Genomic DNA, 23,902 nt, shown 5'->3' with positions numbered 1-23,902 from the left:
GGACCGGCGTCGCGGACCCGCCCCCGGGAGACTGACAGCCTATGTGGCAGGTCCCTCCACCATGAGCCAAGTACACCCACCAATCAGAGGCTGAAATGGGCGGGACGTGCGGAGGCGCGCGTCCCATCACTCCTCAGCCCGTTGGCTAGTTCCCGCCTTTTTTATGGAGACTCAGAAGGATGTTGCTTCAGGTTACGGAAAAAGTATCCCACTCAGTCTCTGTGCGTGGTGCCACGGCGCATGCGTGGGATCGCCTCCGTGGCTCCCGAGGGCTCTCGGGGAAGTGGAGGGTGTGGAAATTGGAAAGAACTGAGAAGCGCGCGATGGCACCGTTTCTGGCGAAGAAAGGAAAGCCCCGGCAGAGCTCTAGGTGCCTATGCAACCTGCTGGACGTTTCCGCTTTAATGTCTCAAAGACACGTAACTGTACTCGTCCAAGTTTAACGCATGAATTCTCTTGGCACCTCTAACTGATTTTAACCTCCTAGGTTCCCTATCTTCTTGAATTATGTCATCAGACACCTGGGAAGTATAGCTTACACCCCTACATCCAATCATCTCAATGAAACACATGCCTATTTAGCGCCTCTTCTGGGCGGCGATGGTAGGCAGCGCTGCCATTTCTATCCAGGCCATCACGGATACATCATCTTGGCCTGTGGCAAGTGATCTGGCACCAGCCTTAATTTTCTCCAGTTGGTTACGCACAGCCCATCTCTACCCTGGAGTCATAGAAAGCTGTGGGAAACGCAATCTGACTGCATCACGTTCCTTCAAACGCCTTTGATCGCCTGTAGTACACAAGTCAGACTCTAGAATATAGCTTTCAAGGCTCTCAAATTTCCATCTCTCAATTTTTTGTCTCCATCCTTACGGAGCCACTGTCAGTTACCAGAACACTCCAAGTTGTCCTCTCTAAACCTGGAGCACTTGCAGATCCCTATGGCTGGAAGGCTTCGCTTAGTCTACCACTCAACCTCTCCATCACCTTCCATTTTCTACTTTAACTCTTCTTTCCCAATTGGCTTAAACAAACAAACAAACAAAACTTTTCTTGGGGCGCCTGGGTGGCTCAGTCGGTTAAGTGCCCAACTTGGGCTCAGGTCATGATCTCCCGGTCCGTGAGTTGGAGCCCCATGTGAGGCTCTGTGCTGACAGCTCCCAGCCTGGAGCCTGTTTTGGATTGTGTCTCCCTTTCTCTCTGCTCCTCCCCAACTCATGCTCTGTCTCTCTCACTCTCAAAAATGAATAAATGTTAAAAAAAATTTTTTTTAAATTTCCTAAACCTCTAAGTCTGTGTTAGATACCCTGGGAACCAGAATCCCTTACTTTCCTACACTGTGTTGTAAGTGTCTCTAGATGTCTCTAAATCCTCCATTATATAAGAAGCTTCATCTGGTCAGAGACTGTATCTGTCTTGATGAGAGCAGAAGCTCAAAAATTTCATGAATAAATGTATATAAATTATTTTCATTTCACAACATGCTTTCATTACATATAAGCAACTTCTCACAACAGACCTCACTATTTAGAAAAAAAAAAAAACTTGATGAAATGCTTTCTATAGTATACCCAACATTTTCTATATTGCTGGTCAACCAGGAATAAACTAAAGGTATTAATATGAGATTTTTAAAAATTGCACTTTTTTTATTATAAAAGTAATTCATGTAACTTAGGAAAAAAATTTCACAGCCAAAAGTGTATGAAGTAAAAACGGAAGTCCTCATTTTTTCCTTGCCCTGCCTGATATGGTAACAAGGTAACCCCTGTTAGTAGTTTAGGGTAGATCTTTTTAGACATGTAGTTACAAACGTACATGGTATTTGCACACCAAGGACAGGAATAAAATTGGTCCTGGAAAAAAAATCAGAACATAGGCCATGAATGCTGTGAGGCCCTTTCTGTCTCTTTCTTCTCTTCGTGATCAACTCTGTTTTTCTTTCACTGAAGACAGATTTTTTTTTTTTGATTCCTCACTTCATTTGAATGAAAATGGCCACCAACTATTCCCAGATTTGTAGGTCCTCAAGAGTTCAAGAAGAGCAACCAGATTATACTAGAACCTTAGTCCAATTCCAAATCCCAGGAAGATGCTTCAGTTGGCCTAGTGTGAGTTCGATGCTCCTGTGACCTTCCTGAGGTGGGGAAGTGGTCAATTTAGGGTGATTATAAAGGGTAGGAGAGTCTGGTCAGATAAAACCATAAGTATCCACTACAATATATTTTGGTCCTCATTCCATGTGCGTACATTCTTTTGAAAGTCTTTATTTCAGCCCATGGTATTTAAAAGGTGAGACTGGATCTAATATATCATTAGATTGTATCCAGTTTTTCACTACTACATATAAGCAATATAGCAATGAACATATTTGTGTTTATTTGCAATTATCTATATTATACATCATGGAATTTGGGGATCATAGGGTATGTACATTTGAACTTTTCATATATGTTACCACTTTGCCCCTGAAAAAAGTTGTAACAAATGGCATTTCCACATATACTGCGTATTCTCATTCTTTTTAGACTTTGCCAACACATTACATGAAAAAAGAAAAAAAACAACCAACATATCTATTCATCTATTCAACAACATTAACTGATCATTTATTCTGTCCCAGGCCTTGTCCCATGGCCTGGGCATTACGGCAAAAAACAAAACGGATCCCTTGACCTCATGGAGCAATATCAATGAGCAGTTAATTGTCATCAATGACCACTATGCAGAAAATGAAATAAGGATAAAGTGGTTCTGCAGGGCTGGGGTAGAGCTTGCTATCTTACTCGGGGTGGTCAAAGAAGGACTCTCTAGAAGGGTGACATTCAGGCGGAGAACTGACAAAGTATCGGTAAAAACTAGGCAGACATCTGCGGAGAGGCCCAGGAGAAGTAGCAGACCTGACAAATTCAAGGAAGAGCGAGAAAGGCAGGCAGGCTGGAGCATAGGGAGAAAGAGGGAGTGTAAGGGCAGAATCTAGGAAATATCTTTACCACGACGGTCAGCAGCCTGCGTTGTCGGTAAAAGTATTAACAAAGTAAAAGGCATTTTGCAATTCTAACCTCCTATTTCCACACTTTGCAAGAAGAGAACTCCTGTTCTCAGCTCAACTGGTGGTAAACAGTCGGTGGAGATCGTTGCAGTACAAGAATGAAAAGAAGGTAATCATTCATAACTCCGACATCTGCGTATCTAAGTAAAAACCCGATCCATACTGGTGTCACTTGTCACGAACCGTACCAGACCTCATCTTCCCAGCCACCCCAATTGCGTTTAACCCGGTGGGTTTGAACGGAGAAGAGCTGCGCCTGCGCAGTAGCGCTGCGCCGCCCGCTCCCCCGCGGGCTCCGCCCAGCCCGCAGTGGGCGGGGATAAGTCGGCCCAGCTCCGGAAGCTGCTGCTGCCCACCCCACTGACGTGTCGGGGCAGCGAGACGTGTCGCGAAAAGTCGCGGTGGAACTTACCTGCGGTGTACAGATCTGGCGCTTTACGCTGCTAGGCACTGCTGAGCTGGGAGATGTCGGCTGCGGGCAGGGCGGAGCCCTTGGGTCCTCCCGGCAGCTTTGCGAAGCGGCTCTTGGTGACCGGGGGTGCTGGTTTCATGTAGGTAACGGCGTCGCTGGCCGAGTAGTGGCTCCCCAGAAACCCCAACCTTTTCCTGCACCTCTACTTGCTCTTGGCAACTTGGGACCAGCTTAGGGGGTCTGAAATGGGAAGGGTCTTAACGCATGACTAGGATCAGCCTACCTTCTGCCATCACCCCCCCTCCCCGCCCCCCGTCCCCGCCTCCGCCTGAAAAGTCTTGGTTCCTTTGAAACTCCGACTTCTTTAAGATGCTTCCCAACCAAAACCAAAGTGCTGTGGTACCGTCTGTCCTCTTACCTGGCCTGGGATGCACCTGTCACTCTTCTGAGTGCACCCACGTTGCAGTAAGCTTCCTCGACTGCCCCAGTCTCCAGCCCACCCCTTCCGTACCAGGCCTTCTACATATAGGCGCCAAGCAACCATTTTTGGGTTACAGTAGCATATTCATTTATTTAGCGGGCTTTAACAAACACCCCTCTGTTAGTGCTTTGACCTGGACTAGATGTGTGATGGCTCTTTACCTCTCACACCCATATTCAATCAGGGAGTCCTCTTTCACTACTTTCAAAGCAAACACTTCTCACACCGCCACCCCACCCCCCGCCCCGCCCTCCTACCCTAGTCCACGTTACTGTCTTCTGCCTAGATTACCACTGTTACTTCCCAATTGGTCATACTGCTTCCACTCTTGTTCCCCTAAAGTCTGTTCTTCCCACAGAAGTCAGTGTTTATTAAGTAAATAAGTGCATAGAGTTTTACCCTAGTGGTTCCTGTCAAACTTAGAATAAAATCCAAACTCTTTAACATATCTACAAGACTCAAGTGTCCATGCCCTACTTTTCCAAACTGATCTGCCATTCTACCTCTTTGCTTTTCTGTGCCTGCCACACTTACTCTTTTGGAGTTCCTGTAAACACCTGAGGCCCGTTCCTCCTGTCTTGAGGCCTTTGCACTTACTTCCTCTTTGCTTAGGCCACTTGCATCACTCAATTCGGATGGCTACTTAGACATCACCTCCTGGGAGAGGTGTTACCTGGCCATCTTATCTAAAATAGCCCCTTTCTCAACTAACGCACTAATCACTACCTGAAATTATATTGCGTATTAGTGTTTACTTGCTTATTGTCTGCATCCCCACTCTAGAATGTAAACCGATGAGGGCAGAGATTATTGTTTTCAACCAGTGTTTATAAGAATTCTTGGCTTATTTTACAAAGGTCTTCAAAAGTTGTTGAACGGATGAATGCACAGGTACCAACAGGAAACTCCCAGTGTCTAGTGGAAGAAGAGAAACATGGGAATAACCTCCCCCATTAGCACCTTAAATAAGCTCTTCTAATCTGACTGTGATTTGGAGGAGGGTACCAGACAGGCAGGGGTTACTTAATGAGAAGAGGAGCATAAAAGGGTGGAACTTGTGTGAGAGTGCTGGTCCTGGAAGGGCAAGTCCTAGAAAATGCTGTGAAAGGGCCGTCAGGTACAAAAGTCTGAGTTCATAATTTGGTCAAGGGCTGCCCTTGTTCCTGGGGGCCCAGTATTTTAGTGTGTATGAAAAAACCTGGTGAATTATCTCACTGAGATGCCTCCGGTTCCACTTCAAGGTCCTCTGAAGCCAGGAGCCACTATGGCTATCCAATTCAGGATGGCCTCAGCCATTATTAGCCTTGGAAACCCATGTTATTCTGAGGATGCTGGTTTACACCACTAAATTCTTATACCAAGAGATAGAAATTGTAGTAGGGGTGCTGTGAACATAGACAATTCCTATGCTCATACTAACTTAATTTTTGCATAGTTATACCTAAAGTCCCTTAAAAGGTACGTGATAGTTTCAGTCTGTCTGTACTGACCACCACCCATTGTATTTATCACCCTGCTTTACTCCCACACGCAAAGCACAAATGGACAAAATCATTTGGTTAAACTAATATTTTCTTATACCCAGGACCAGTAAATTCTCTTTTCCCCACAGTGCAAAGGCATATCCATATATTGATGCTGATTACTGATGATACTGTTGAGAAAGTTAGTGAAAAGTGGAGGGGAGTATGTATTCAGTATAGCTATGTTATTTCTGTTATTTTGCAGAAACTGAAAAGGTATCTTTGAATAGTTTCCTAATACTTGACAGCTTAGGGTAATGTTTAGGAAATGTTTAGTTTAGGGAAAAGGTTAAGTTTTCTAACAAAATATACTTTTTTCTTACAGCGCATCACATGTGATTGTCTCTTTAGTACAAGATTATCCGAACTATATGATCATAAATCTAGACAAGGTGAGTTTTATAAAATGAGTTTCATGCACTGACATTGATGTACTTTTTTAAATATTAAAATCTTATGCTGATATTTTAGTTTTTTATTTAGTCATTTTAGCAACTTAGGGGGCCTACATAGTCATGTGATCATGCTGTATTTAATCTTAGTCCATTTAAACTATAAACTAAAGGTTTTAAGTGCAGTATTTTTACCAAAAGAAAATCTTAAACCCTAAATTTATTTATTTATTTATTTATTTTTAATTTTTTTTTAACATTTATTTGTTTTTGAGACAGAGAGAAACAGGGCATGAACGGGGGAGGGTCAGAGAGAGAGGGAGACACAGAATCTGAAGCAGGCTCCAGGCTCTGAGCTGTCAGCACAAAGCCCGACATGGGGCTCGAACTCACGGACTGTGAGATCATGACCTGAGCTGAAGTCAGATGCTTAACCAACCGAGCCACCCAGGCACCCCTTCAACCCTAAATTTAATATGTAGTGTAATCTTGTGATTATTAACTTTTTTTGGAGTTGGGATACTCTGTTTATTTGATTTTATCATTGTTTTATTTGATTTTGTAGCTGCCACCTCCTGGAAAATTACATATTTATTTCTTAAAGTTAATTCAGTTTTGAGAATTTTTCAGTAATAATTGAAGTCTCCTTGGAGAGTCCAAAAGCCATGATTCGTAATCACTGGAATTTTTATTTTAAACACAAGATGCAGATAGTTACCTTAATGTCATAAAACATAATACTAAAAATCCATAGACAAAGAATAATATGTGGGGCTTATCAATTTTTGCCTACCTTACTATCATGGACAGTAATTTTTTCCCCATCTGTACACTGATTTACTAACAGTTAACTCAGAAAACAGTGTGATCAGTCATAATATGCATAACACAGGTGTCATTGTTTTCAATTACTAATTTCTTTGCAGTAAGAAATGGTAAGCTTTTCTGATGGTTGGAGGCACGTGTGGGCAGGAAAATTTTTTAAAGGAGGGGTTTCTACAATAATTTTTTTGAATTTTAAAAAGGTAACAGAATTACACTTTTTAAAATACTTTTTTTAACATATCAGAGACTTCTAAAAACACAAAGAGCAAACGCTTTAAGAAGACATGTTCTTGTATTACAAGTAGAACATCTATAGTCTTTAAAATAAATTGATATCTTATAGGAAAAGCTATTATCACTTTTTCTGTTGTTTCTCTCCCATTCCTCACTTACTTATTTTAAGCTGGATTACTGTGCAAGCTTGAAGAATCTTGAAACCATTTCTAGCAAACAAAACTACAAATTTATACAGGTATGAGAGTTTTCTTATAATTATATAATTATTATACTGTGCCTCTTTAGCCATTCAGACATTCTGTCTTTCTACTTTGCAAACTTGTGTAATGTAGGCATGGAAAGTATGCTTCTTAAAGACCTTTTAATTTCTAGAAGTACAACGTGCTACAGAGACTACTTTTAAATCGATACCACATATAAAGCAGCATGTGACATTGGGCACGTCGGCAGATCTATGGGTAGCTAGCTGATTGAACTTAAATGGTTTGTTATTTTTTAGGTCCTTACCAGCCTTCTTGATAAGGCCTTGCTGGGATTTAAAGAGATTGGCGTAAAGGGGAATATTACTCAGGCCAGGCAATAGTCAAAAAGCCCACCATGTAGCCCCTGGGATAGTCTTCTCTTAAGAAGGTGGATTAACTGGGTCTGGAAGGCTGATTCTTACTGGCCACCCTTAGACGAGTCTAAAGTATAAACCAGAGAGTCAGGTCATTGACTTGCAAAGGGAAATTTTAATGTCAGATGAAACTATTTAATTCATGATTTGTGTGTGTGGGGTTGTTGTTTTTTTTTTTTTTTAAAGAGATATTGTATAAATTCTTTTAAAAAATTTTTATTTAAAAAATTTTGGGGGGACACCTGGGTGGCTCAGTTGGTTAATCATCTGACTTCGGTTCAGGTCATGATCTCAAGGTTTGTGAATTCAAGTCCCGTGTCAGGCTCTGCTGACAACTTGGAGCCCGGAGCCTGCTTCAGATTCTGTGTCTCCCTTTCTCTCTGCCCCTCCCCCACTTACACTCTGTCTCTCTCTCTCAAAAGTAAATTTAAAAAAAAGTTTAAAAATTAAAAAAAATTTTTCTTCATTTTTATTTATTTGAGAGAGAGAGAGAAAGAACACGTGTGAGCAGGGAAGAGGGGAAGGGGGGTAGAGAGAATCCTAAGCAGAATCCATGCTCAGTGTGGAGCCCAGGGCAGGGCTCAATCCTGTGACCCTAGGACTATGACCTGAGCCGAAATCAAAAGTTGGATGCTCAACCAACTGAGCCACCCAGGCGCCCCTACAAAGTCTCTTTTTAACCACAAATCGTAAAGAATATACTGAGCAAACATTTTATAATTCTGTTCTTCTATATGAAAGTATTTCAGTCATTAAAGAATTGTTGAGAATACTTATTTTTAGAAGAATTAAATATACACACAACATCAAAAGTACTCATAATGAGGCACGTGGGTGGCTCAGTTGGTGAAGCGTCCGACTCTTGGTTTCAGCTCAGGTCATGATCTCATTTTTGTGAGTTTGAACCCTGGGTCGGGCTCTTCACTGACAGCTCAGAGCCTGGAGACTGCTTGAGATTCTCTGTCTCCCTCTTTCTCTGCCCCTCCCCCACTCACTCTGTCTCTGTCTCTCTCAAAATAAATAAATAAACTTAAAAAAATATTCACAGTTCACTTAGTTGTGGTAAAATACATTTTTCAAAACGTCATCTGGTTGTCATACTTTAAACATATTTCAATAATGGTTACCTCAAACTTAAAAAAAAAATGTTTAAAAAGTTTCCTGTTAACATAGTGACCTTAGGTTGGCAGGAATGTTACGGGAAAAAGCCAACACAGTTTTTAGTAGTAGTTGGTGCTCAATAAAATATTGTTTTAGAAACTTATTTACAAGAAAGCATCTTGAACTGAATATCTTATATCCTAGGGTGCTGGAGAAATACATCATTACTATACTTACTTGAGCCTTTGGTTGAATTTTCAAGATATTCTCTATTCTCTCTATTCTCTATTTTCTTATCATTGTTTTGGTTCATGTAGTAAAATGGTTATTACGAATGACAGTGCTCAATGAAACTTAGTTTTTTCATGTTTGCTTTTTATATAGGGTGACATATGTAATTCTCACTTTGTGAAACTGCTTTTTGAAACAGAGAAAATAGATATAGTGCTACATTTTGCTGCGCAAACACACGTAGGTAAGCATTGTTTTATGTTACAATTATGATGGGAAGATTTTTTTCCCCAGTGACTAGCCCAAATCAAAGTCCACCATTGAGGTTGAATAAGTAGGTACTTAATATATATGTCTTTGAAAGAGCACATACCATGCTCCCCCAGGAGAATAGGACAATTTTAATAATGTAGGTTGAAGTATAACCTTGAATGTTATCTTAAAACTTTGAGTTTAACCAAATTCAATATAGTGATTACTTCTGGGGAGATGGGCCTTCAACTGCATTTTTTATGTTGTTTCTTAAAAGCTGGGTGGTAGATACACGGTTGAACATATTATCATTATCTATACTGTTATGTGCATCTGAGATCTCTTCTAATTGTCTAACATCTCATAATTTGAAACATACCATACATTCAGAAGAATTTAGAAGTAAAGTAAAATGAATAATGATAACGTGAATACCCATGTAGCCATCACCTAAACAAAAGATAGAATGTTGCTAAATTCTCATTAGTAGTAGTACTCTACCTTATTACCTGATTTTAAAATTATCATTTCCCTTGGTTTTCTCTACAGTATATCTAGGAGATTATTCTAAACGGGATATAGAGATATTCCTCATTCCTTTTTATTTTCATACACTCCATCGCATATATGTACCCCAGTTGGGTTTATTTCCTACACATTGCTATTTAAATGGCACTGCAATGGATGGCTTTGTGCCTGTGTCCTTGTGTAGTGTCCTTTTGTATGTTTGTCAATTGATGTTGGGTAGAGATTCCTAGAAGTAAGAATTGAGAGTGGATTAGTTTGCTAGGGCCCCCATGACACAATACCACAGGCTGGGGGGCTTGAACATCAGAATTCTATTCCTCACAGTTCTGGAGGCTGAAGTCCAAGGTTAAGGTGCCAGCAGGGTTGGTTTCTTCTCAGGCTTCTGTCCTTGGCTTGCGGATGGCCACATTCTCACTGTGTCCTCACCTGGTTTTCCTTAGTGTTTTTTTGTGTGTCAGAATTTCTTCTTTTAAGGACACCAGTCATGTTGGACTAGGGCTTACCTGAATGGTGTTGTGTTTAATTACCTCTTTAAAGGCCCTGTCTCCAAATATAGTCACACCATGAGGTACTTAGGGTTAGGGCTCCAACCTGAATTTGGGGGGAACACAGTTGAGCCTAATAACCAGGATTGAGGGGGTAAAATCATATGCAGTTTGCCTAGATATTGGGAAGTTTCCTTCCTTAGGGGTTGAAAACATTTTGCATTCTTATTCCTAATGCATGAAGTATCTTTCCCCTATAGCTTCACCAACAGAAGTTATTGTCAAATTTTTGCCAATCTGGTAGGTAAGAAGTGGTATTTATCAGTTTTCATTTTGGATTTTCATTATTATAATTGAGGGTGAGCATCTTAAGCTTAACGACATCTGTATTTCTTATCTAAACTATTTGTTCATGTCTCCTATCCATTTACAATAGGGTTATTCCTTTTTATTTTCTTATAACTTCTTTATAAATTGAATATACTAGCCCTTTGTTTCTGAAAAGTTTAAGTGTTTTCCCCAGTTTGTCATTTATTTGTATTTTTACTTTATAGATTTCTGGTTGTTTTTTTCTGTGTAAGAGCTTTTATGTAGTCACAGTTAGCAGGTTTTTTTTTTCCTTTTACGTCTGGATTGTGAGCCATATTTAGTAAAGTTCCCCTCATTCCCAGGTTATAGAGAATCTATTCTTCAAAGTAAATTTATTTTCAAAAATAATTTATCTAGCATTTATTGTTCTTTCAGCAATAGCAGGTTGATCTGAAAAGCCTAGCCCTCTATTAGTAGAAACTAGATGTTTCAAGTTTCAAATTTAAGAACAATTTTAAATTTAGATGTCTTTTTTTTTTTTTTTAGAATAGAAGTGTTTCCTGGGGCACCTGGGTGGTTCAGTCGGTTAAGCTTTCTGCTTGCTTTCAGCTCAGGTCATGATCTCATGGTTTGTGAGATCGAGCCCCACATCAGACTCTGTGCTGACAGTGCTGACCTGCTTGGGATTCTCTCTCCCTCTCTCTTTGTTCCTCCCCCACACATTCTCTCATGCGAGTGCGCATGCGCACCCTCTTGAGAAAGACAGAATGAACAAACATAAAAAGTAATAGAATAAAACTGTTTCCTGCAAATTTAGCACTGATAGTTTTCTAGGTTCTAAGAATTCACATGTACTTTATAATTTCGGCTTAAAGCAATAGTAAGTAGCAATGTGTTTTTGTTATTTTTTTAAACTATTACAGTTGTAGTGAATGAAGAGAAGTGAGTAGAACTTTCCTTAAACCTGAGTCTACCGTTTGGTGTTTGTTTTGTCCCCTGGGTGGCATTGTTCTAGCTTTTTCTCTCTCTTTTTTTTAGATCTTTCATTTGTACGTGCCTTTGAGTTTACATATGTTAATGTCTATGGCACTCATGTTTTGGTAAGTGCTGCTCATGAAGCCAGAGTGGAGAAATTTATTTACGTTAGCACAGATGAAGTGTATGGAGGCAGTCTTGATAAGGTAAGCTTAGAAAAGTATATGTTTCACCCATTTACCATGAACCATGAAACAAATGTGTCTTATTAAAACTTACTCTGGGGGCGCCTGGCTGGCCAAGTCTGTGGAGTGTGCGACTCCTGATTTTGAGGTGGTGAGTTTGAGCCCTGTGTTGGGTGAAACAATTACTTAAAAATAAAATTAAATGAAAATTAAAAATTAAAAGAAGTAAAACCTACCCTGGGCTTTTTCATCCTCTCATTATGCACACTTATAGGAGTCTCCAAACTATCATTTCTTTGTGTCCTCTCTTCAAATCAAATAATACCAGCCCAAATGGCAACAACCATCTAGTCTCGGTACATATTTATATGTAATTTGACTGACAGTATTTTTGCCAGAGAACAGCACGTCCCGCCTTTCTGTCCCAGTCCAGACATGATGAATGTCATTCCCACGGGCCAAGCAGAGCATACCGCCCACTCTCCTTCTCTTCCATTCAGGATAGCGCATCGGAATGTCAAGGGGTGCATGTGAAATTATTGTAGCAGCTGGAATCTGTTCTCCTTTTTAAATCACTTGTACATATTATGCTTCCTATGCAAAAGATGGCTCCATTCTCATCTATATTTTTCACAGTCAGTGTTTGCAGTGACCTCATTCTGTGTTACGTTTTTATGAAAACACATAAGTGAAAAAAAAGTCAAGCAGTTTGAAAAAAACTTGTAATAAAAAAGCAGACCCTGACCACTTCTCCTCAATATCCAGTCCCACCCGTGAGAAGCATTTTCAATTCTCTTTGCAATCTTTATGAAGGAACCCTTTTTTCTTCTTGTGCCCTGTTATCCTACATCAGGTCTGACACAGGAGCCAGAACAATTTTTAGAATATAAGTCAGATGATGGGATTACTCTGCTCAAAACCTGTTCACGTTGTTTCAGTGACCTTCAGGGTTCCACAGGTTCTGGCCTCCCTCTAGCTCTCTGGCCTCAACTCCCATTTCTCTTCCCTCACACTAACCTCCTTGTGGTACCTTTGGACGCACTCTGTCTCAGGGCCTTTGCACTTGTTCTCTCTGCCTGCCTTATAGGGTTACTGTGAATGCTACCATATAAAAACGCTTAGGAAAAATGCCAGGCAAGTAGTTGGAGTCCAGTAAATGTTTTTTAAAATGTAGTAATTAATATTTAAGGTTTGTGATGTTTTCTGATTTTTCTACTTAGAAACTATGCATAATACATATTTATTAAATGCATCTTTTTAAAATTAGGAATTTGACGAATCTTCACCCCAACAACCTACAAATCCGTATGCATCATCTAAAGCAGCTGCTGAGTGTTTTGTACAGTCTTACTGGGAACGATATAAAGTAAGAACTGATTTCAGAAACTCTTGAATAATTTTTCTTTGGACTTAGGTGTTAAAACTCCAAGTTAGATTAGCAACATTCCATTTTTAGAGTTAAAGACTTAGATTGAGCAGTTTATATACTAAGGAGTTTAAAATACTTATTTCCTATATTGTGTGGACAAAGTAGGACCTACTTCTTGTTCAGTTCATCATTTAAAGGAATAATTTGTGGGTGGCTCAGTCAGTTAAACATCTAACTCTTGGTTTCAGCTCAGGTCATGATCTCACGGTCATGGGATAGAGCCCTGTGTTCGGCTACCTGCTGAGTGTGGAGCCTGCTTGGGATTCTCTCTTCTCTCTCTCCCTCTGCCCCTCTCCTGCACTCTCTCTCTAAAATAAACAAAAATTAAAAAAATAATAAAGCAATAATTTGTATACATTTTTTCCTACTTCAGTGATACGTAGAGAATTAGAGTTGTAGGGAAAACCTGGTTGGAATATCCTGATTCCCAGAATCCTCCGGGTGAAAGAAGACAGAGGGAGGGCAGGTTCCATGACCTACCGCATGCTCCTTTCTGCATGATTCACCTCTCTTGGCTCCTCGCGAATGGGAGCTGACATTCCCTTGCCTTTTGTGTTCCATAACTTTGGCCCTTTTCCCATTTGTGGTAGCTCCTTTTATTTGTAAGGGTTGGTGCCTCAGAGAAAGACAACTTGCAGTTTCACATCTAACCAAACCTGAGGTCCAAGATAGAGTCTCTGAAATCATCAGGTAGAAATTTCTGTAATTTTTCTGCTGTCAAACCTAACAAACCTGGCCCTATCTCTCTTCATCCTGCACTTGTCCAAGTAGATATTCCTCTTCTTCCTTTTGGGAACCTCTGCCTTTCTCTGACTCCCATCCTCTCCTGTCTTTTCAAGAACCTTACATTAGAAAACTGTCCCTTCACTTCTGTCCTTAAGATGTGTGGGGTTACTTAGCTGCAAGTGCCCAAATTTTAGAACTGTTTGTCTTTAGATAATTATTACAGTTGGACCTCTTATTGCATTAATGTCGATAACTCTTTAAGTTTCCAGCTGTCATCACACGAAGCAGTAATGTTTACGGACCACATCAATATCCAGAAAAGGTACATTTTATTCCTGAATCCATAGTGTGCTTTAGTGATCGTAGCTTCTCATCATTTAAAATAATCTCTCTTCAGTATTTGTCCAGAATAATTTCTGCTGTAATTGTACATAATTATAAATGCTGTATAGGCCAAAGGCAAATCTCATCCGGTTTAGAGTCTGGAGACCTGAGTTCAAGTCTCAACCTGACAGCAGCTGGTGTGACCTTAGGCCCTTGGAGCGTGGTTTTTAAATTGAGGGATAATGAAAATGCTCAGAAGGGACTTTAAAGGATCCAGAGAGATGATCTTCTGAAAATGCCTTGTACTTGGCAGGATTCGGAAGCACCATAGAGTACTGCCATTGCTCCTGTCCTGGCTGCTGAAGATTGCTTCCTGGTTTGCAGTCTTGAAATTTCAGAGCTAGTCAGAGCATAATGCGGGAAGCTGGTACAGAAATTTGTCTCTCCATCAGCTGGCTAATCGTTCCCCAGATCCTCTTTATTGTTGGCCAGCCTGAACATCTTCCAGAAAGTAGTACAAGTACTGAATAAAGAAATGTAGTTAAGAGGCTGAAGACACCAGTGCAGTTGGTTCTGTATCATTAAGCCCAATTTTAAGTAACCATTGCTTTCTTCTGCTTAAATTTGGAGATAGGGTTTTCCACTTTCCAGCTGGTTGCATTGATCTCTTAGCCCAAAGAAAGGGGCCGGCCATGTCATGATCCGCTGGTCTTAATATCTACTTTGCTTAATTTGGGGAGTATCTTTCAGAGGTGCATTGTTAATTTAATAATATAGCTCGCCCCGTTTAACATAAATTTTCTTTGAATTCAGTGTCACTGGGATTTACTTTTTATTAATTTCACAAGCGCTGAGTGTAGGTGCTGTATGCAAAGCAATGAATAAGATCGGATTCCTGCCCTTAATGAAATCCGAGGTGAACTTTTGTGATGACAGCGAACTGTTCATGAAGACTTCTGAATTTTTACACTATGTGTCATTTTGTCTTTATATTCGTCTAGCAGATAACTTATCTTTGTGCAATAGGAAGCTATCTTAGAGTTCTTTCACTTGTCAATATTATCATAGGTTTCTTCTTGAACTGGTAAGAAAAATTAGAATTTATCCCTATGTATAATTCTTAATAATCATCTTTTAATCATATGATGAGTTAGATTCATATGGATCAGTGAATTTCCAATGTCTGAAACAATATTTAAATATTCTTTTAGGTTATTCCAAAATTTATATCTTTACTACAACACAACAGGAAATGGTATGTTATCATTTACCTTTGTACCCATATGTTTTTCTGGTACATGGATAGTATTCAGTGACAGCAGTCTTGAAAATCACAAAGTCTTAAGAGTTGAAGGCCATAGGATTGAATGTTTCAACAAATTTACAAATTCCTTCTACAATCGATGTGACAGATTTATAAATAATTACCATCTGTTATCCATCTTTGTAATTTACTTACTAACATCATTGCAACCTTTTTTTTATAGCTTCAGTTCTTAAATAATGTATCCTAGAACTTTGAATTTTAGCATTAAAATTTGACATCTATCTTTATATAATTTTACTTTTTCAGAGGAATTACTTAATTCACAGAGCTATATGGATTTCTTCAAAATTAATTTAAGGCAGAAAATTGATGAATAACTTATTTCTCAGGGGTCATTTAGATGCTTGCCACTTTCCTGCTGAGTGCTGAAGGAGGTTTGGAGATCATTTACAAATTATGATAAAATTTAGAAAAGTCTTGAGACTTTGTGTTTTCAGTAAAAGATTTCTAGGATCTCATGGCAATTGGCTGCTCTAGAATGTACACAGTCATTGTGGTACCTTGGTTTGGGAGAGCTTACATTTTTATACATTGTGATTCCCTTTCATTTCATCTTTTTAGCTGCATTCATGGATCAGGGCTTCAAACGAGAAATTTCCTTTATGCTACCGATGTAGTAGAAGCATTTCTCACTGTCCTCAAGAAGGGGAAACCAGGTGAAATTTATAACATCGGAACTAATTTTGAAATGTCAGTTCTCCAGCTTGCCAAAGAACTAATACAACTGGTATGTATATATTGCAGAAAGGTCGTGTTTTCAAAATTGTCACTAAATTAGTGGTAGTAATCACTAAGGTAGTCAAAATCAACAGTTTACAGTTTACTCAGTTGGAAAGTAAACGTGTAAAAAAATGAAATGTACGTGAAGATATGTCATTATTTGAAATTATATCACTCGTTTATAACAGCTTTTCAGGAAAATAAAAATCCTAACACATTAAATGTAGATACTCATTATAACAAATATCTCAATATCAGCAATATAAACTTGTATGTGCTAGTCTTAAGAATCAGTGATATATAAATAATTGTAGTTATGAGTGTAGGTACATATTAATGCACATCAATATAGATCTCAAGGATTCAGTGTATAGAAACTCTTCCTTTATACCACTCTCAGAATACTCTGGACTCCAACCATGTGGGCCTTCCACACCAAGCAGTGCTCAGACACAAGCTGGGTAGCCTATAATTTAACTCAGTTCTGACATTATCTGCCTGGAAATAGCTTCAGATGCCATAGGTTAAGTAAGGGCTCAGTCCTACAAGACTATCCCCTGCTTCAGATGCCAGTCACAAAACCTGGTTGTCGCCTGTGCTTCTGACCAACTGGCTATAAATCAGAGGTACTTTGCTAGAGTGACTCACAGAGTTCAGGAAAACAGTTTACTTTCTAGATGGCTGGCTTCTCACACTGGGTGTGACTCTGGAATAGTCAGATGGAGGAACAGCCTGGGGCCAAGGAGGAGGAAAGATTGTGGATTGACCATGTTCTCTGGGCACACTACCCTCCCAGCACCTCCATGTTTTCAGCAGCCCACATGTTCTCCAAACCCCATCCTTTAGGTTTTTTATGGAGGCTTCATTAAGTGGGCATGATTGGTGAAATCATTGACCACTGGAGAGTAACTCAATCTCCAGCGCTCTGAACATGTGGTTGGTTCCGTTGGCAACCAGCCCCCTCCTTCGGGCCTTTCCAAAATTCACTCATTAACATAAACTCTGGTGTGCTTAAAAGGGGCTTGGGGCGCCTGGGTGGCTCAGTCGGTTGAGCGTCGGACTTCGGCTCAGGTCATGATCTCACGGTCCGTGAGTTTGAGCCCCGTGTCGGGCTCTGTGCTGACAGCTCAGAGCCTGGAGCCTGCTTCCGATTCTGTGTCTCCCTCTCTCTCTGACCCAGGCCCGTTCATGCTCTGTCTCTCTCTGTTTCAAAAATAAATAAATAAACATTAAAAAAAAAATTTAAAAAAGAAAGGGGGCTTGTTATGAACAGCAAAAGATACCTTTATCTCTCATCACTTAGGAAATTCCAAGGGTTTTAGGAACAGGGATAAAAACCAAATATATATTTCTTATTATAAATCACAGTATCACACTGAGTAATAACCAAAAGTCAAAAAAGTTAATTTTTTTCCCATAGTTTATGCAATGTGTATTTTTGCTGAGCTTCAGATGGAATTTGGGTTATAAAATATAGGAAGTGTACTAAAATGCTGTTCATTTTAGCTGTCTCCCCCACTTTGAAGCGGTTGTTCTTCTAGTCTTTTAAATCAGCTATGTAATACTTTTGTTATTCTCTGGTCTTATTTTGTAATTCGACACAATCCATTTTCACAGATCAAAGAGACCAATTCAGAGTCTGAAATGGAAAACTGGGTGGATTATGTTAATGATAGGTGAGTAATAAGCTAAAACATTGGGGAAAAGTTGTGAAATCTTAGATACTTATAAAATTCTAAGATATGTTCACTTAATCAGAAACTACCATTATCTCTCTTTAATTTTCTGCTATAAGAACATAGGAGCCCTAATAAGTTTATGTGTATTTATTTATTCATTCATCAAACATATAGGTATGGGCTGCATTCAAACCCAGATCGTGGCTGAAATCAGAAAAGGATAAGCCACGGAGAGGGTTCGGCATCTGGGATTATAGATGGTTTTTTTTTTAACATGTACTTTATTTTACAAATTTCCTATAATAAATTCAGGGAGAATTTTTTTTAAGGAAAAATGTGAATTATGGTAAAGATTCATAGACACACATTATTTACATTTGTAAATATATATCCACAATGTCATTTTAAATCTGTTTTGTTTTCTAAGACCTACCAATGACATGAGATATCCAATGAAGTCAGAAAAAATACATGGTTTAGGATGGAGACCCAAAGTGCCTTGGAAAGAAGGAATAAAAAAGACAAGTATGTTATGAATGGATCCTTTTGGGGGAGATTCAGAAAAATTTAAAGGAAAAGTAATTTATTTTTAGAACACTCTAAAATTCAGTAGAATGTTGTGATGAATCCTTTCCACTTCTCAAAGTGTTACATTTAGTATGTTTCCAGCCATAGTAATCTATTTCCTAAGCATCTTGAATTTCACAGACTGACTTCTGATGAGTCTTCCTGTGTCTCATCAGTGTTTGTTAGAAACCTATTTCATTGATTCTCAGGTGCAAATTTGTCACTTTTTTCACATCCTTTAAAGGTATGTGGTTTAAAGTCACGAATGTCTTATTATTATTGCATCTTTCTTTCTTTCTTTCTTTCTTTCTTTCTTTCTTTCTTTCTTTTCTTGGTAACATGTAAAATAACGTTTACAGGTCCATTTTAACCTCAGTGGCATCTTAGATTTGATGACATCTGGACAGTTGCAGTCTTTGAGTGTCCAGATGACATCTGGACAGTTGCAGTCTTTGAGTCTTTGAGTGTTTGAAACAAACAAAATTTAGTTGTGTGAAGAAATGTCCATTAAAATAAGTGTATAGAATCTGTATATATATATATATATGTTAAAGTTCGGTTTAAAAATGTATTCATGAGAAAAGATAAACTCACATGTAGAAAAAAAGTCTTCATTCAGAGCTTGACATACAGAATACTTGTGTTGAATTTTTGAAAGCAAATTCAAAGATAATTTATCATTTTTTAACTAAGAAAAACTTTCCTGATAATATAACAATATAAAATGACTTTACATATTAACAGAAGAAAAATCACACCTTCTCATTGTGCCTGGAATGCTGTATTGCTACATTTACTCGAACAAAAAATTACTTGTCCTATAGCTTTAAAACCAGTGCAAATGACGTATCTCTCCTTCTCCCTCAATTTCTTAAAGTCAGAATTTCTTCAACACTTATACCAGCACATTCAGTATTGAATGACTTTTGAAATTAAAAACAAACAAACAAACGATAACTGTCTTTTAAATCTAAGTTTTCGGGTACTGAAACATCTTGTGATTAATGACCTTGGTTGGTTCAAAATCAAGCTGTTTTCATTAGGCATCCCTTTGGCAAGACTGATTCTTACTTAAATTAAGAATCTAAGTACAGTCAGCTGAGTGGCTGATGGGTAAGATTTTTCTGACTTAGCAGGAACTCAGTAAATGCTGGTTAATTGGTGTTTAGTGTTTTGTTTTTTATTTTTGTCCTTTGGTTTTTTTCCTCTCAGTTGACTGGTACAGAGAGAATTTTCACAACTGGAAGAATGCAGAAAAGGCATTGGAACCCTTTCCAGTACAACCACCATTTGTATAGTCAAGACAGTTTTCAGAGAAAGAAGAAAATTATCCTACCTCCACAAGCCATGGGAAACCAAGTGACCAAATGGTGTCCTCTTTTCTTTTGGAATTAGATTCATGACTTTTTGCATAAAATTCAAATGCAAAACACCTCAATCTTTAGAATAGGTTTGGTGCTGGCATAGGATTTAAATTTCAAGATTCTTTCCAAAAACCTTTCTCCTGAAAGTTAGGCACCAGAAGGCCTAGAAAGACCTTTCGTAGGAAGGGGCCAGGAAAATGGAATCTCATGGTTCTGAGAACAAGGACCGAGCCCAGTTCTGCGCTGACGACAGCCTTCGCGGGCCCTGAACTCAGTTGCCCAACCTTCCCCACTGCCTACAAAGTCTCTCAAGTTTCCATTTTTAGGCAACATAGGATGAGCTGTCTGTCCTCATTCATCTTTTTTATTAAAGGTCTGATATGCTATAATTGCTTTAAAAGTGGAACAATGGAATCATATCTAGCACTTTTTAACTTTAGATAATTTTGTAAAATTAAGTTAAATGTTTTTTAAAAGAAGGATGTAGTTTTTACATTTTCAAAATCAGTTGTTGGACTATATATGAGTAATCTCATATGAGAGATTTTTATCATGTATTTGCCATTTAAAATGATTTTATTTATAAAAGTATCAATATTGTAACGTATTTAATGTAGAATGTGGCTTTATTTTTACTAAGGTATGTTTTTATTTTGCTGTAGAAAAAATTTTTAAACATCTTGATTAAATACTTTTAATTCCTCTCTCTCCTAAAGACTTTAAGATGGCTTGAAAAAGCAGCTGACTGGATATTGCATTGAGAAAGGGTGAGGAGTTCAAGGTTGTGCCCAGCTTTCTGGCTTCCATGCATGTGTGATGACTTCTTTCCTCCGTGAAGTGGAAAGCTAGGTCATTCACTCACAGGTGGTTAAAAGTAAGAGGGGTAAGGGTGGAGTAAGGGCCTCGAAGAGGTGGAGATTGCGAAAAGAATAAGCAGCTCCAAAGTTGGAAGAGGATTTGCCAAGCAGGAGTGAAACACAAACTGACATTGAACACGGTCATTTCAGGATTCTGAGATGTGGGGGCACCTGGGTGGGTCAGTCAGTTAAGCATCAGACTCTTGATTTCGGTCAGATCGTGATCTCACGGTTTGTGAGTTCAAGCCCCGAGTTGGGCTCTGTGCTGAGTGTGGAACCTGCTTGGGATTCTCTCTCTCCCTCTCTCTTTGTCCCTCCCCTGCTTGTGGTCTCTCTCTTTCTCAAAATAAATAAACATTAAAAAAAAAATAATTCTGAGATGTGCAAAGTGGATTTATCCAGAGGTGGGCATAGTAGGAGTCGGGAGGGGCCGAGGGGCAGAGGGCTAAGAATGAGCAAAGAGTGAGGCCCCCTGGTCCTGACTGTTTAGGGAAGAAAATTCTTCCTGGGGGTTGGCTGTAGCTAGAGGAAATGGAGAGGGGACCAGGCACGGAGGTGTGGCAGTGAGAGGTTGGGGAGGCTGGGAAGTTACAGGCAGAAAATGGGACCAACTGAGAGCAGATGGTCTTTTGGTAGAGTCTGGTCATTGAGGGTAGATAACAAAAACACTGTTTTCTGTGGCATTTAGTTTTGTACATATTTTTGTGTGCCTTTATTCCCAACTTTAATATACTCAATATGGCTTAACTTTATCATTTATTTAGTCTCAGGAGATGACTGGACAGGCATTAAGAACATATAATGAAAAACCAGTGGAAACAAATTTATGCAAAAGTGTTAAAAAAAAAAATGAACGTTCTACATCATATGTCATCAGAGAAGCGCAGATTAAAACAAAAACTGGATACCTATTAGAATGACCAAATCTGGAACACTGACAGCAACAAATGCCGACGGGTGCGGAGCAACAGGAACTCTCCTACACCTGCTGTTGGGAATGCAAAATGGTACAGCCACGTTGGAAGACAGTTTGGCAGTTTTCTGACAAAAGTAAACATACCTTTACCACATGATCCAGCACTCACACTCCTTGGTATTTACGCCAAGGAATTGAAACTATGTCCACACAAAAACCTGCACACAGATGTTTCTAGTAACGTTATTCATAGTTGTCGAGACTTGGAAGCAACCAAGATGTCCAGTAGGTGAACGGATAAATAAACTGGTGCATCCAAACTGCATGAGCTGTCCAGCCACAGAAAGGACATGGAGAAAGCTTACATGCACATTACCAAGTGTAGGAAGCCAATCTGAAAGGAGCGTGCGGGAAACATGCTGAGACAAAGTAACGCCTGTAATGATAAAAGAGGAAGCAAGATTGGGCAGGATAATGGTGCTGGCTCGGGCTCTGCAGGCAGAAAGGGCAAATCCATATGGAAAACGTTATCTCTTGTGAGAATAAACCACTGGCCCTTTCAGGATGCAAAGGGCTCCAATGGAGTCAACTTGCCACCAAGTACCTGATGGGTTTCTTCAAGGGATCGTGCCATATTGGGGCTCAGCCTTTGTCTGTTGCCAGCAGGATGGATGTGCAGAAGTGGCAGTGGCTAGATTGGCCTTGGTAAGTGAGAATCCGTGCTGGGGGCCCCACGAGTAGGTTCCGTCTCTACAACTGTGGTGACTGCATTCAGACGCCCACTGTGGCAGTTCTGGGGTAGTTGATGGTGAAGCCTAGCCAAAGTTAACTGACCACCTCATCTTGTCTACCAAATGGTTCAGTGACTCTTCCACGGTGGTTGCTTTCTGGTGGGCATTAACATGGGATAAACAGATCTTCATACTCCCCAACCACCCCCATGTGGCCATTCACACGCCTCCAAACCTGTCTTCTTATCTCTGCATCTCTAGTCTTTTTCCTTCCAAGTCCCTGAAGTGGCTTAACCAGGCCATTCACCACTGTCTATGAGTTCATACATTTCTCAGTTCAGGTCACTTCTCTACAGAGTGAATAACCAGGTATGCTGCTCAAAGCTCTGCCCTTTCATGGATCTCTCCTTTGCACATTCTTTTAAAGCCACCCCTATGTGGCTTTAATGCAGCCACCATCCATCCATTTTTGGTTTGTATACACATGACAAGCCAACCCATCTATAAACTAAGCTTAGGGTTTTCTTTTTTCTTCCCCTTTTCAGTTGGTTGTACAGAACCCTCCACAAGGCCACAGGTGTCAGCTGAGAGAGGTATAACCAAGCTGGTGACATGGGACTCTAGCCTAACTGCTCTTGCAGCTCACTGGCGCCCTCTGATTCCTCTCAGGCTCAGTCCTGATGGGCCATTTTCATCTTACCATGGACTGCTGCAGGGGCCACCTGACTTTATGGCTAGTTGGGTGTGTCAGTTTCCTAGAGCCTCCATAACAAAATACCACAGACTGGGTGGCTGAAACAAGAGAAATTTATTTTCTCCTAGTTCTGGAGGCTGGATGTCTGACATCAAGTTTTTGGCAGGCTTGGTTTCTTCTGGAGCCTCTCTCCTTGGCTTATCGATGGCGACCTTCTCCCTGTCTTCATGTGGTCATCTCTCTGTGCATGCTCATGTCTGTGTCTAAATTCACTCTTCTTACAGGGACATTGCTCACATTGGATTACCGCCCCCACCCCCAAGACCTCATTTTAATTTAATTCTCTCTTTGAAACCCTTATTTCCAAATGCAGTCACATTCTGAGGTATTAGAGGTTGGGACTTCAACACATGAATTTGGGGAGGGAGGCTCAATTCAGCTCACAATAGTGAGTCCAATAGAACCTGGCACATTATGGACAGTCTTGAAATGTGGTCGTTTGATGTCCTCTAGTCAAGCATTCTGTCTCTTCCAGGGCCCAGTAAACTGCCAGGAGCTGTTTTCTAAAACCCTAAAATTCTCAGGGCACCTGGGTGGCTCCATTGGTTAAGTGTCTGACTCTTGATATTGGCTCAGGTCATGATGTCATGGTTCACGGGATCAAGCCCCACATCAGGCTCTGTGCTGATAGCACAAAGCCTGCTTGGGATTCTCTTTCTCTCTCTCTCTGTCCCTCCCCAGCTCATGCTTTCACACACACTCTCTCTCTCTCTCTCTCTGTCCCTCCCCAGCTCATGCTCTCACTCTCTCTCTCTCTCTCTGTCCCTCCCCAGCTCATGCTCTCACTCTCTCTCTCTGCCCCTCCCCAGCTCATGCTCTCTCTCTCTCTCTCTGTCCCTCCCCAGCTCATGCTCTCACTCTCTCTCTGCCCCTCCCCAGCTCATGCTCTCTCTCTCTCTCTCTC

The 23,902-nt window shown here is 40.0% G+C and overlaps 1 protein-coding gene across 3 annotated transcripts in view; it reads left to right on the top strand.

The window, feature by feature from the left end:
• The first annotated feature begins 3,373 nt into the window (after window positions 1-3,373).
• The window catches only part of TGDS (TDP-glucose 4,6-dehydratase), a 22,998-nt gene continuing 2,469 nt past the window's right edge, over window positions 3,374-23,902 (top strand). Inside the window, exons 1-12 of one of the 3 annotated variants that reach the window (XM_049647139.1) lie at window positions 3,377-3,603; window positions 5,794-5,860; window positions 7,089-7,157; window positions 9,024-9,114; window positions 11,483-11,625; window positions 12,872-12,970; window positions 14,022-14,081; window positions 15,295-15,338; window positions 15,972-16,137; window positions 17,748-17,806; window positions 18,237-18,334; window positions 19,589-22,218. In XM_049647139.1, the coding sequence (XP_049503096.1) occupies window positions 3,518-3,603; window positions 5,794-5,860; window positions 7,089-7,157; window positions 9,024-9,114; window positions 11,483-11,625; window positions 12,872-12,970; window positions 14,022-14,081; window positions 15,295-15,338; window positions 15,972-16,137; window positions 17,748-17,806; window positions 18,237-18,334; window positions 19,589-19,674 (1,068 nt within the window). In that variant the 5' untranslated portion in view covers window positions 3,377-3,517 and the 3' untranslated portion in view covers window positions 19,675-22,218. Of the gene's footprint in view, window positions 3,604-5,793; window positions 5,861-7,088; window positions 7,158-9,023; window positions 9,115-11,482; window positions 11,626-12,871; window positions 12,971-14,021; window positions 14,082-15,294; window positions 15,339-15,971; window positions 16,138-17,747; window positions 17,807-18,236; window positions 18,335-19,588; window positions 22,219-23,902 lie in introns of those variants that run through there. The other 2 variants (XM_049647141.1, XM_049647140.1) reach the window with 2 other exon arrangements.

This window comes from Panthera uncia (genome assembly GCF_023721935.1).
Source record: "Panthera uncia isolate 11264 chromosome A1 unlocalized genomic scaffold, Puncia_PCG_1.0 HiC_scaffold_16, whole genome shotgun sequence".
NCBI lineage: Eukaryota > Metazoa > Chordata > Mammalia > Carnivora > Felidae > Panthera > Panthera uncia.
The sequence above is the reverse complement of the archived record's forward strand: the minus strand, read 5'-3'. Positions and strand labels throughout refer to the sequence as shown.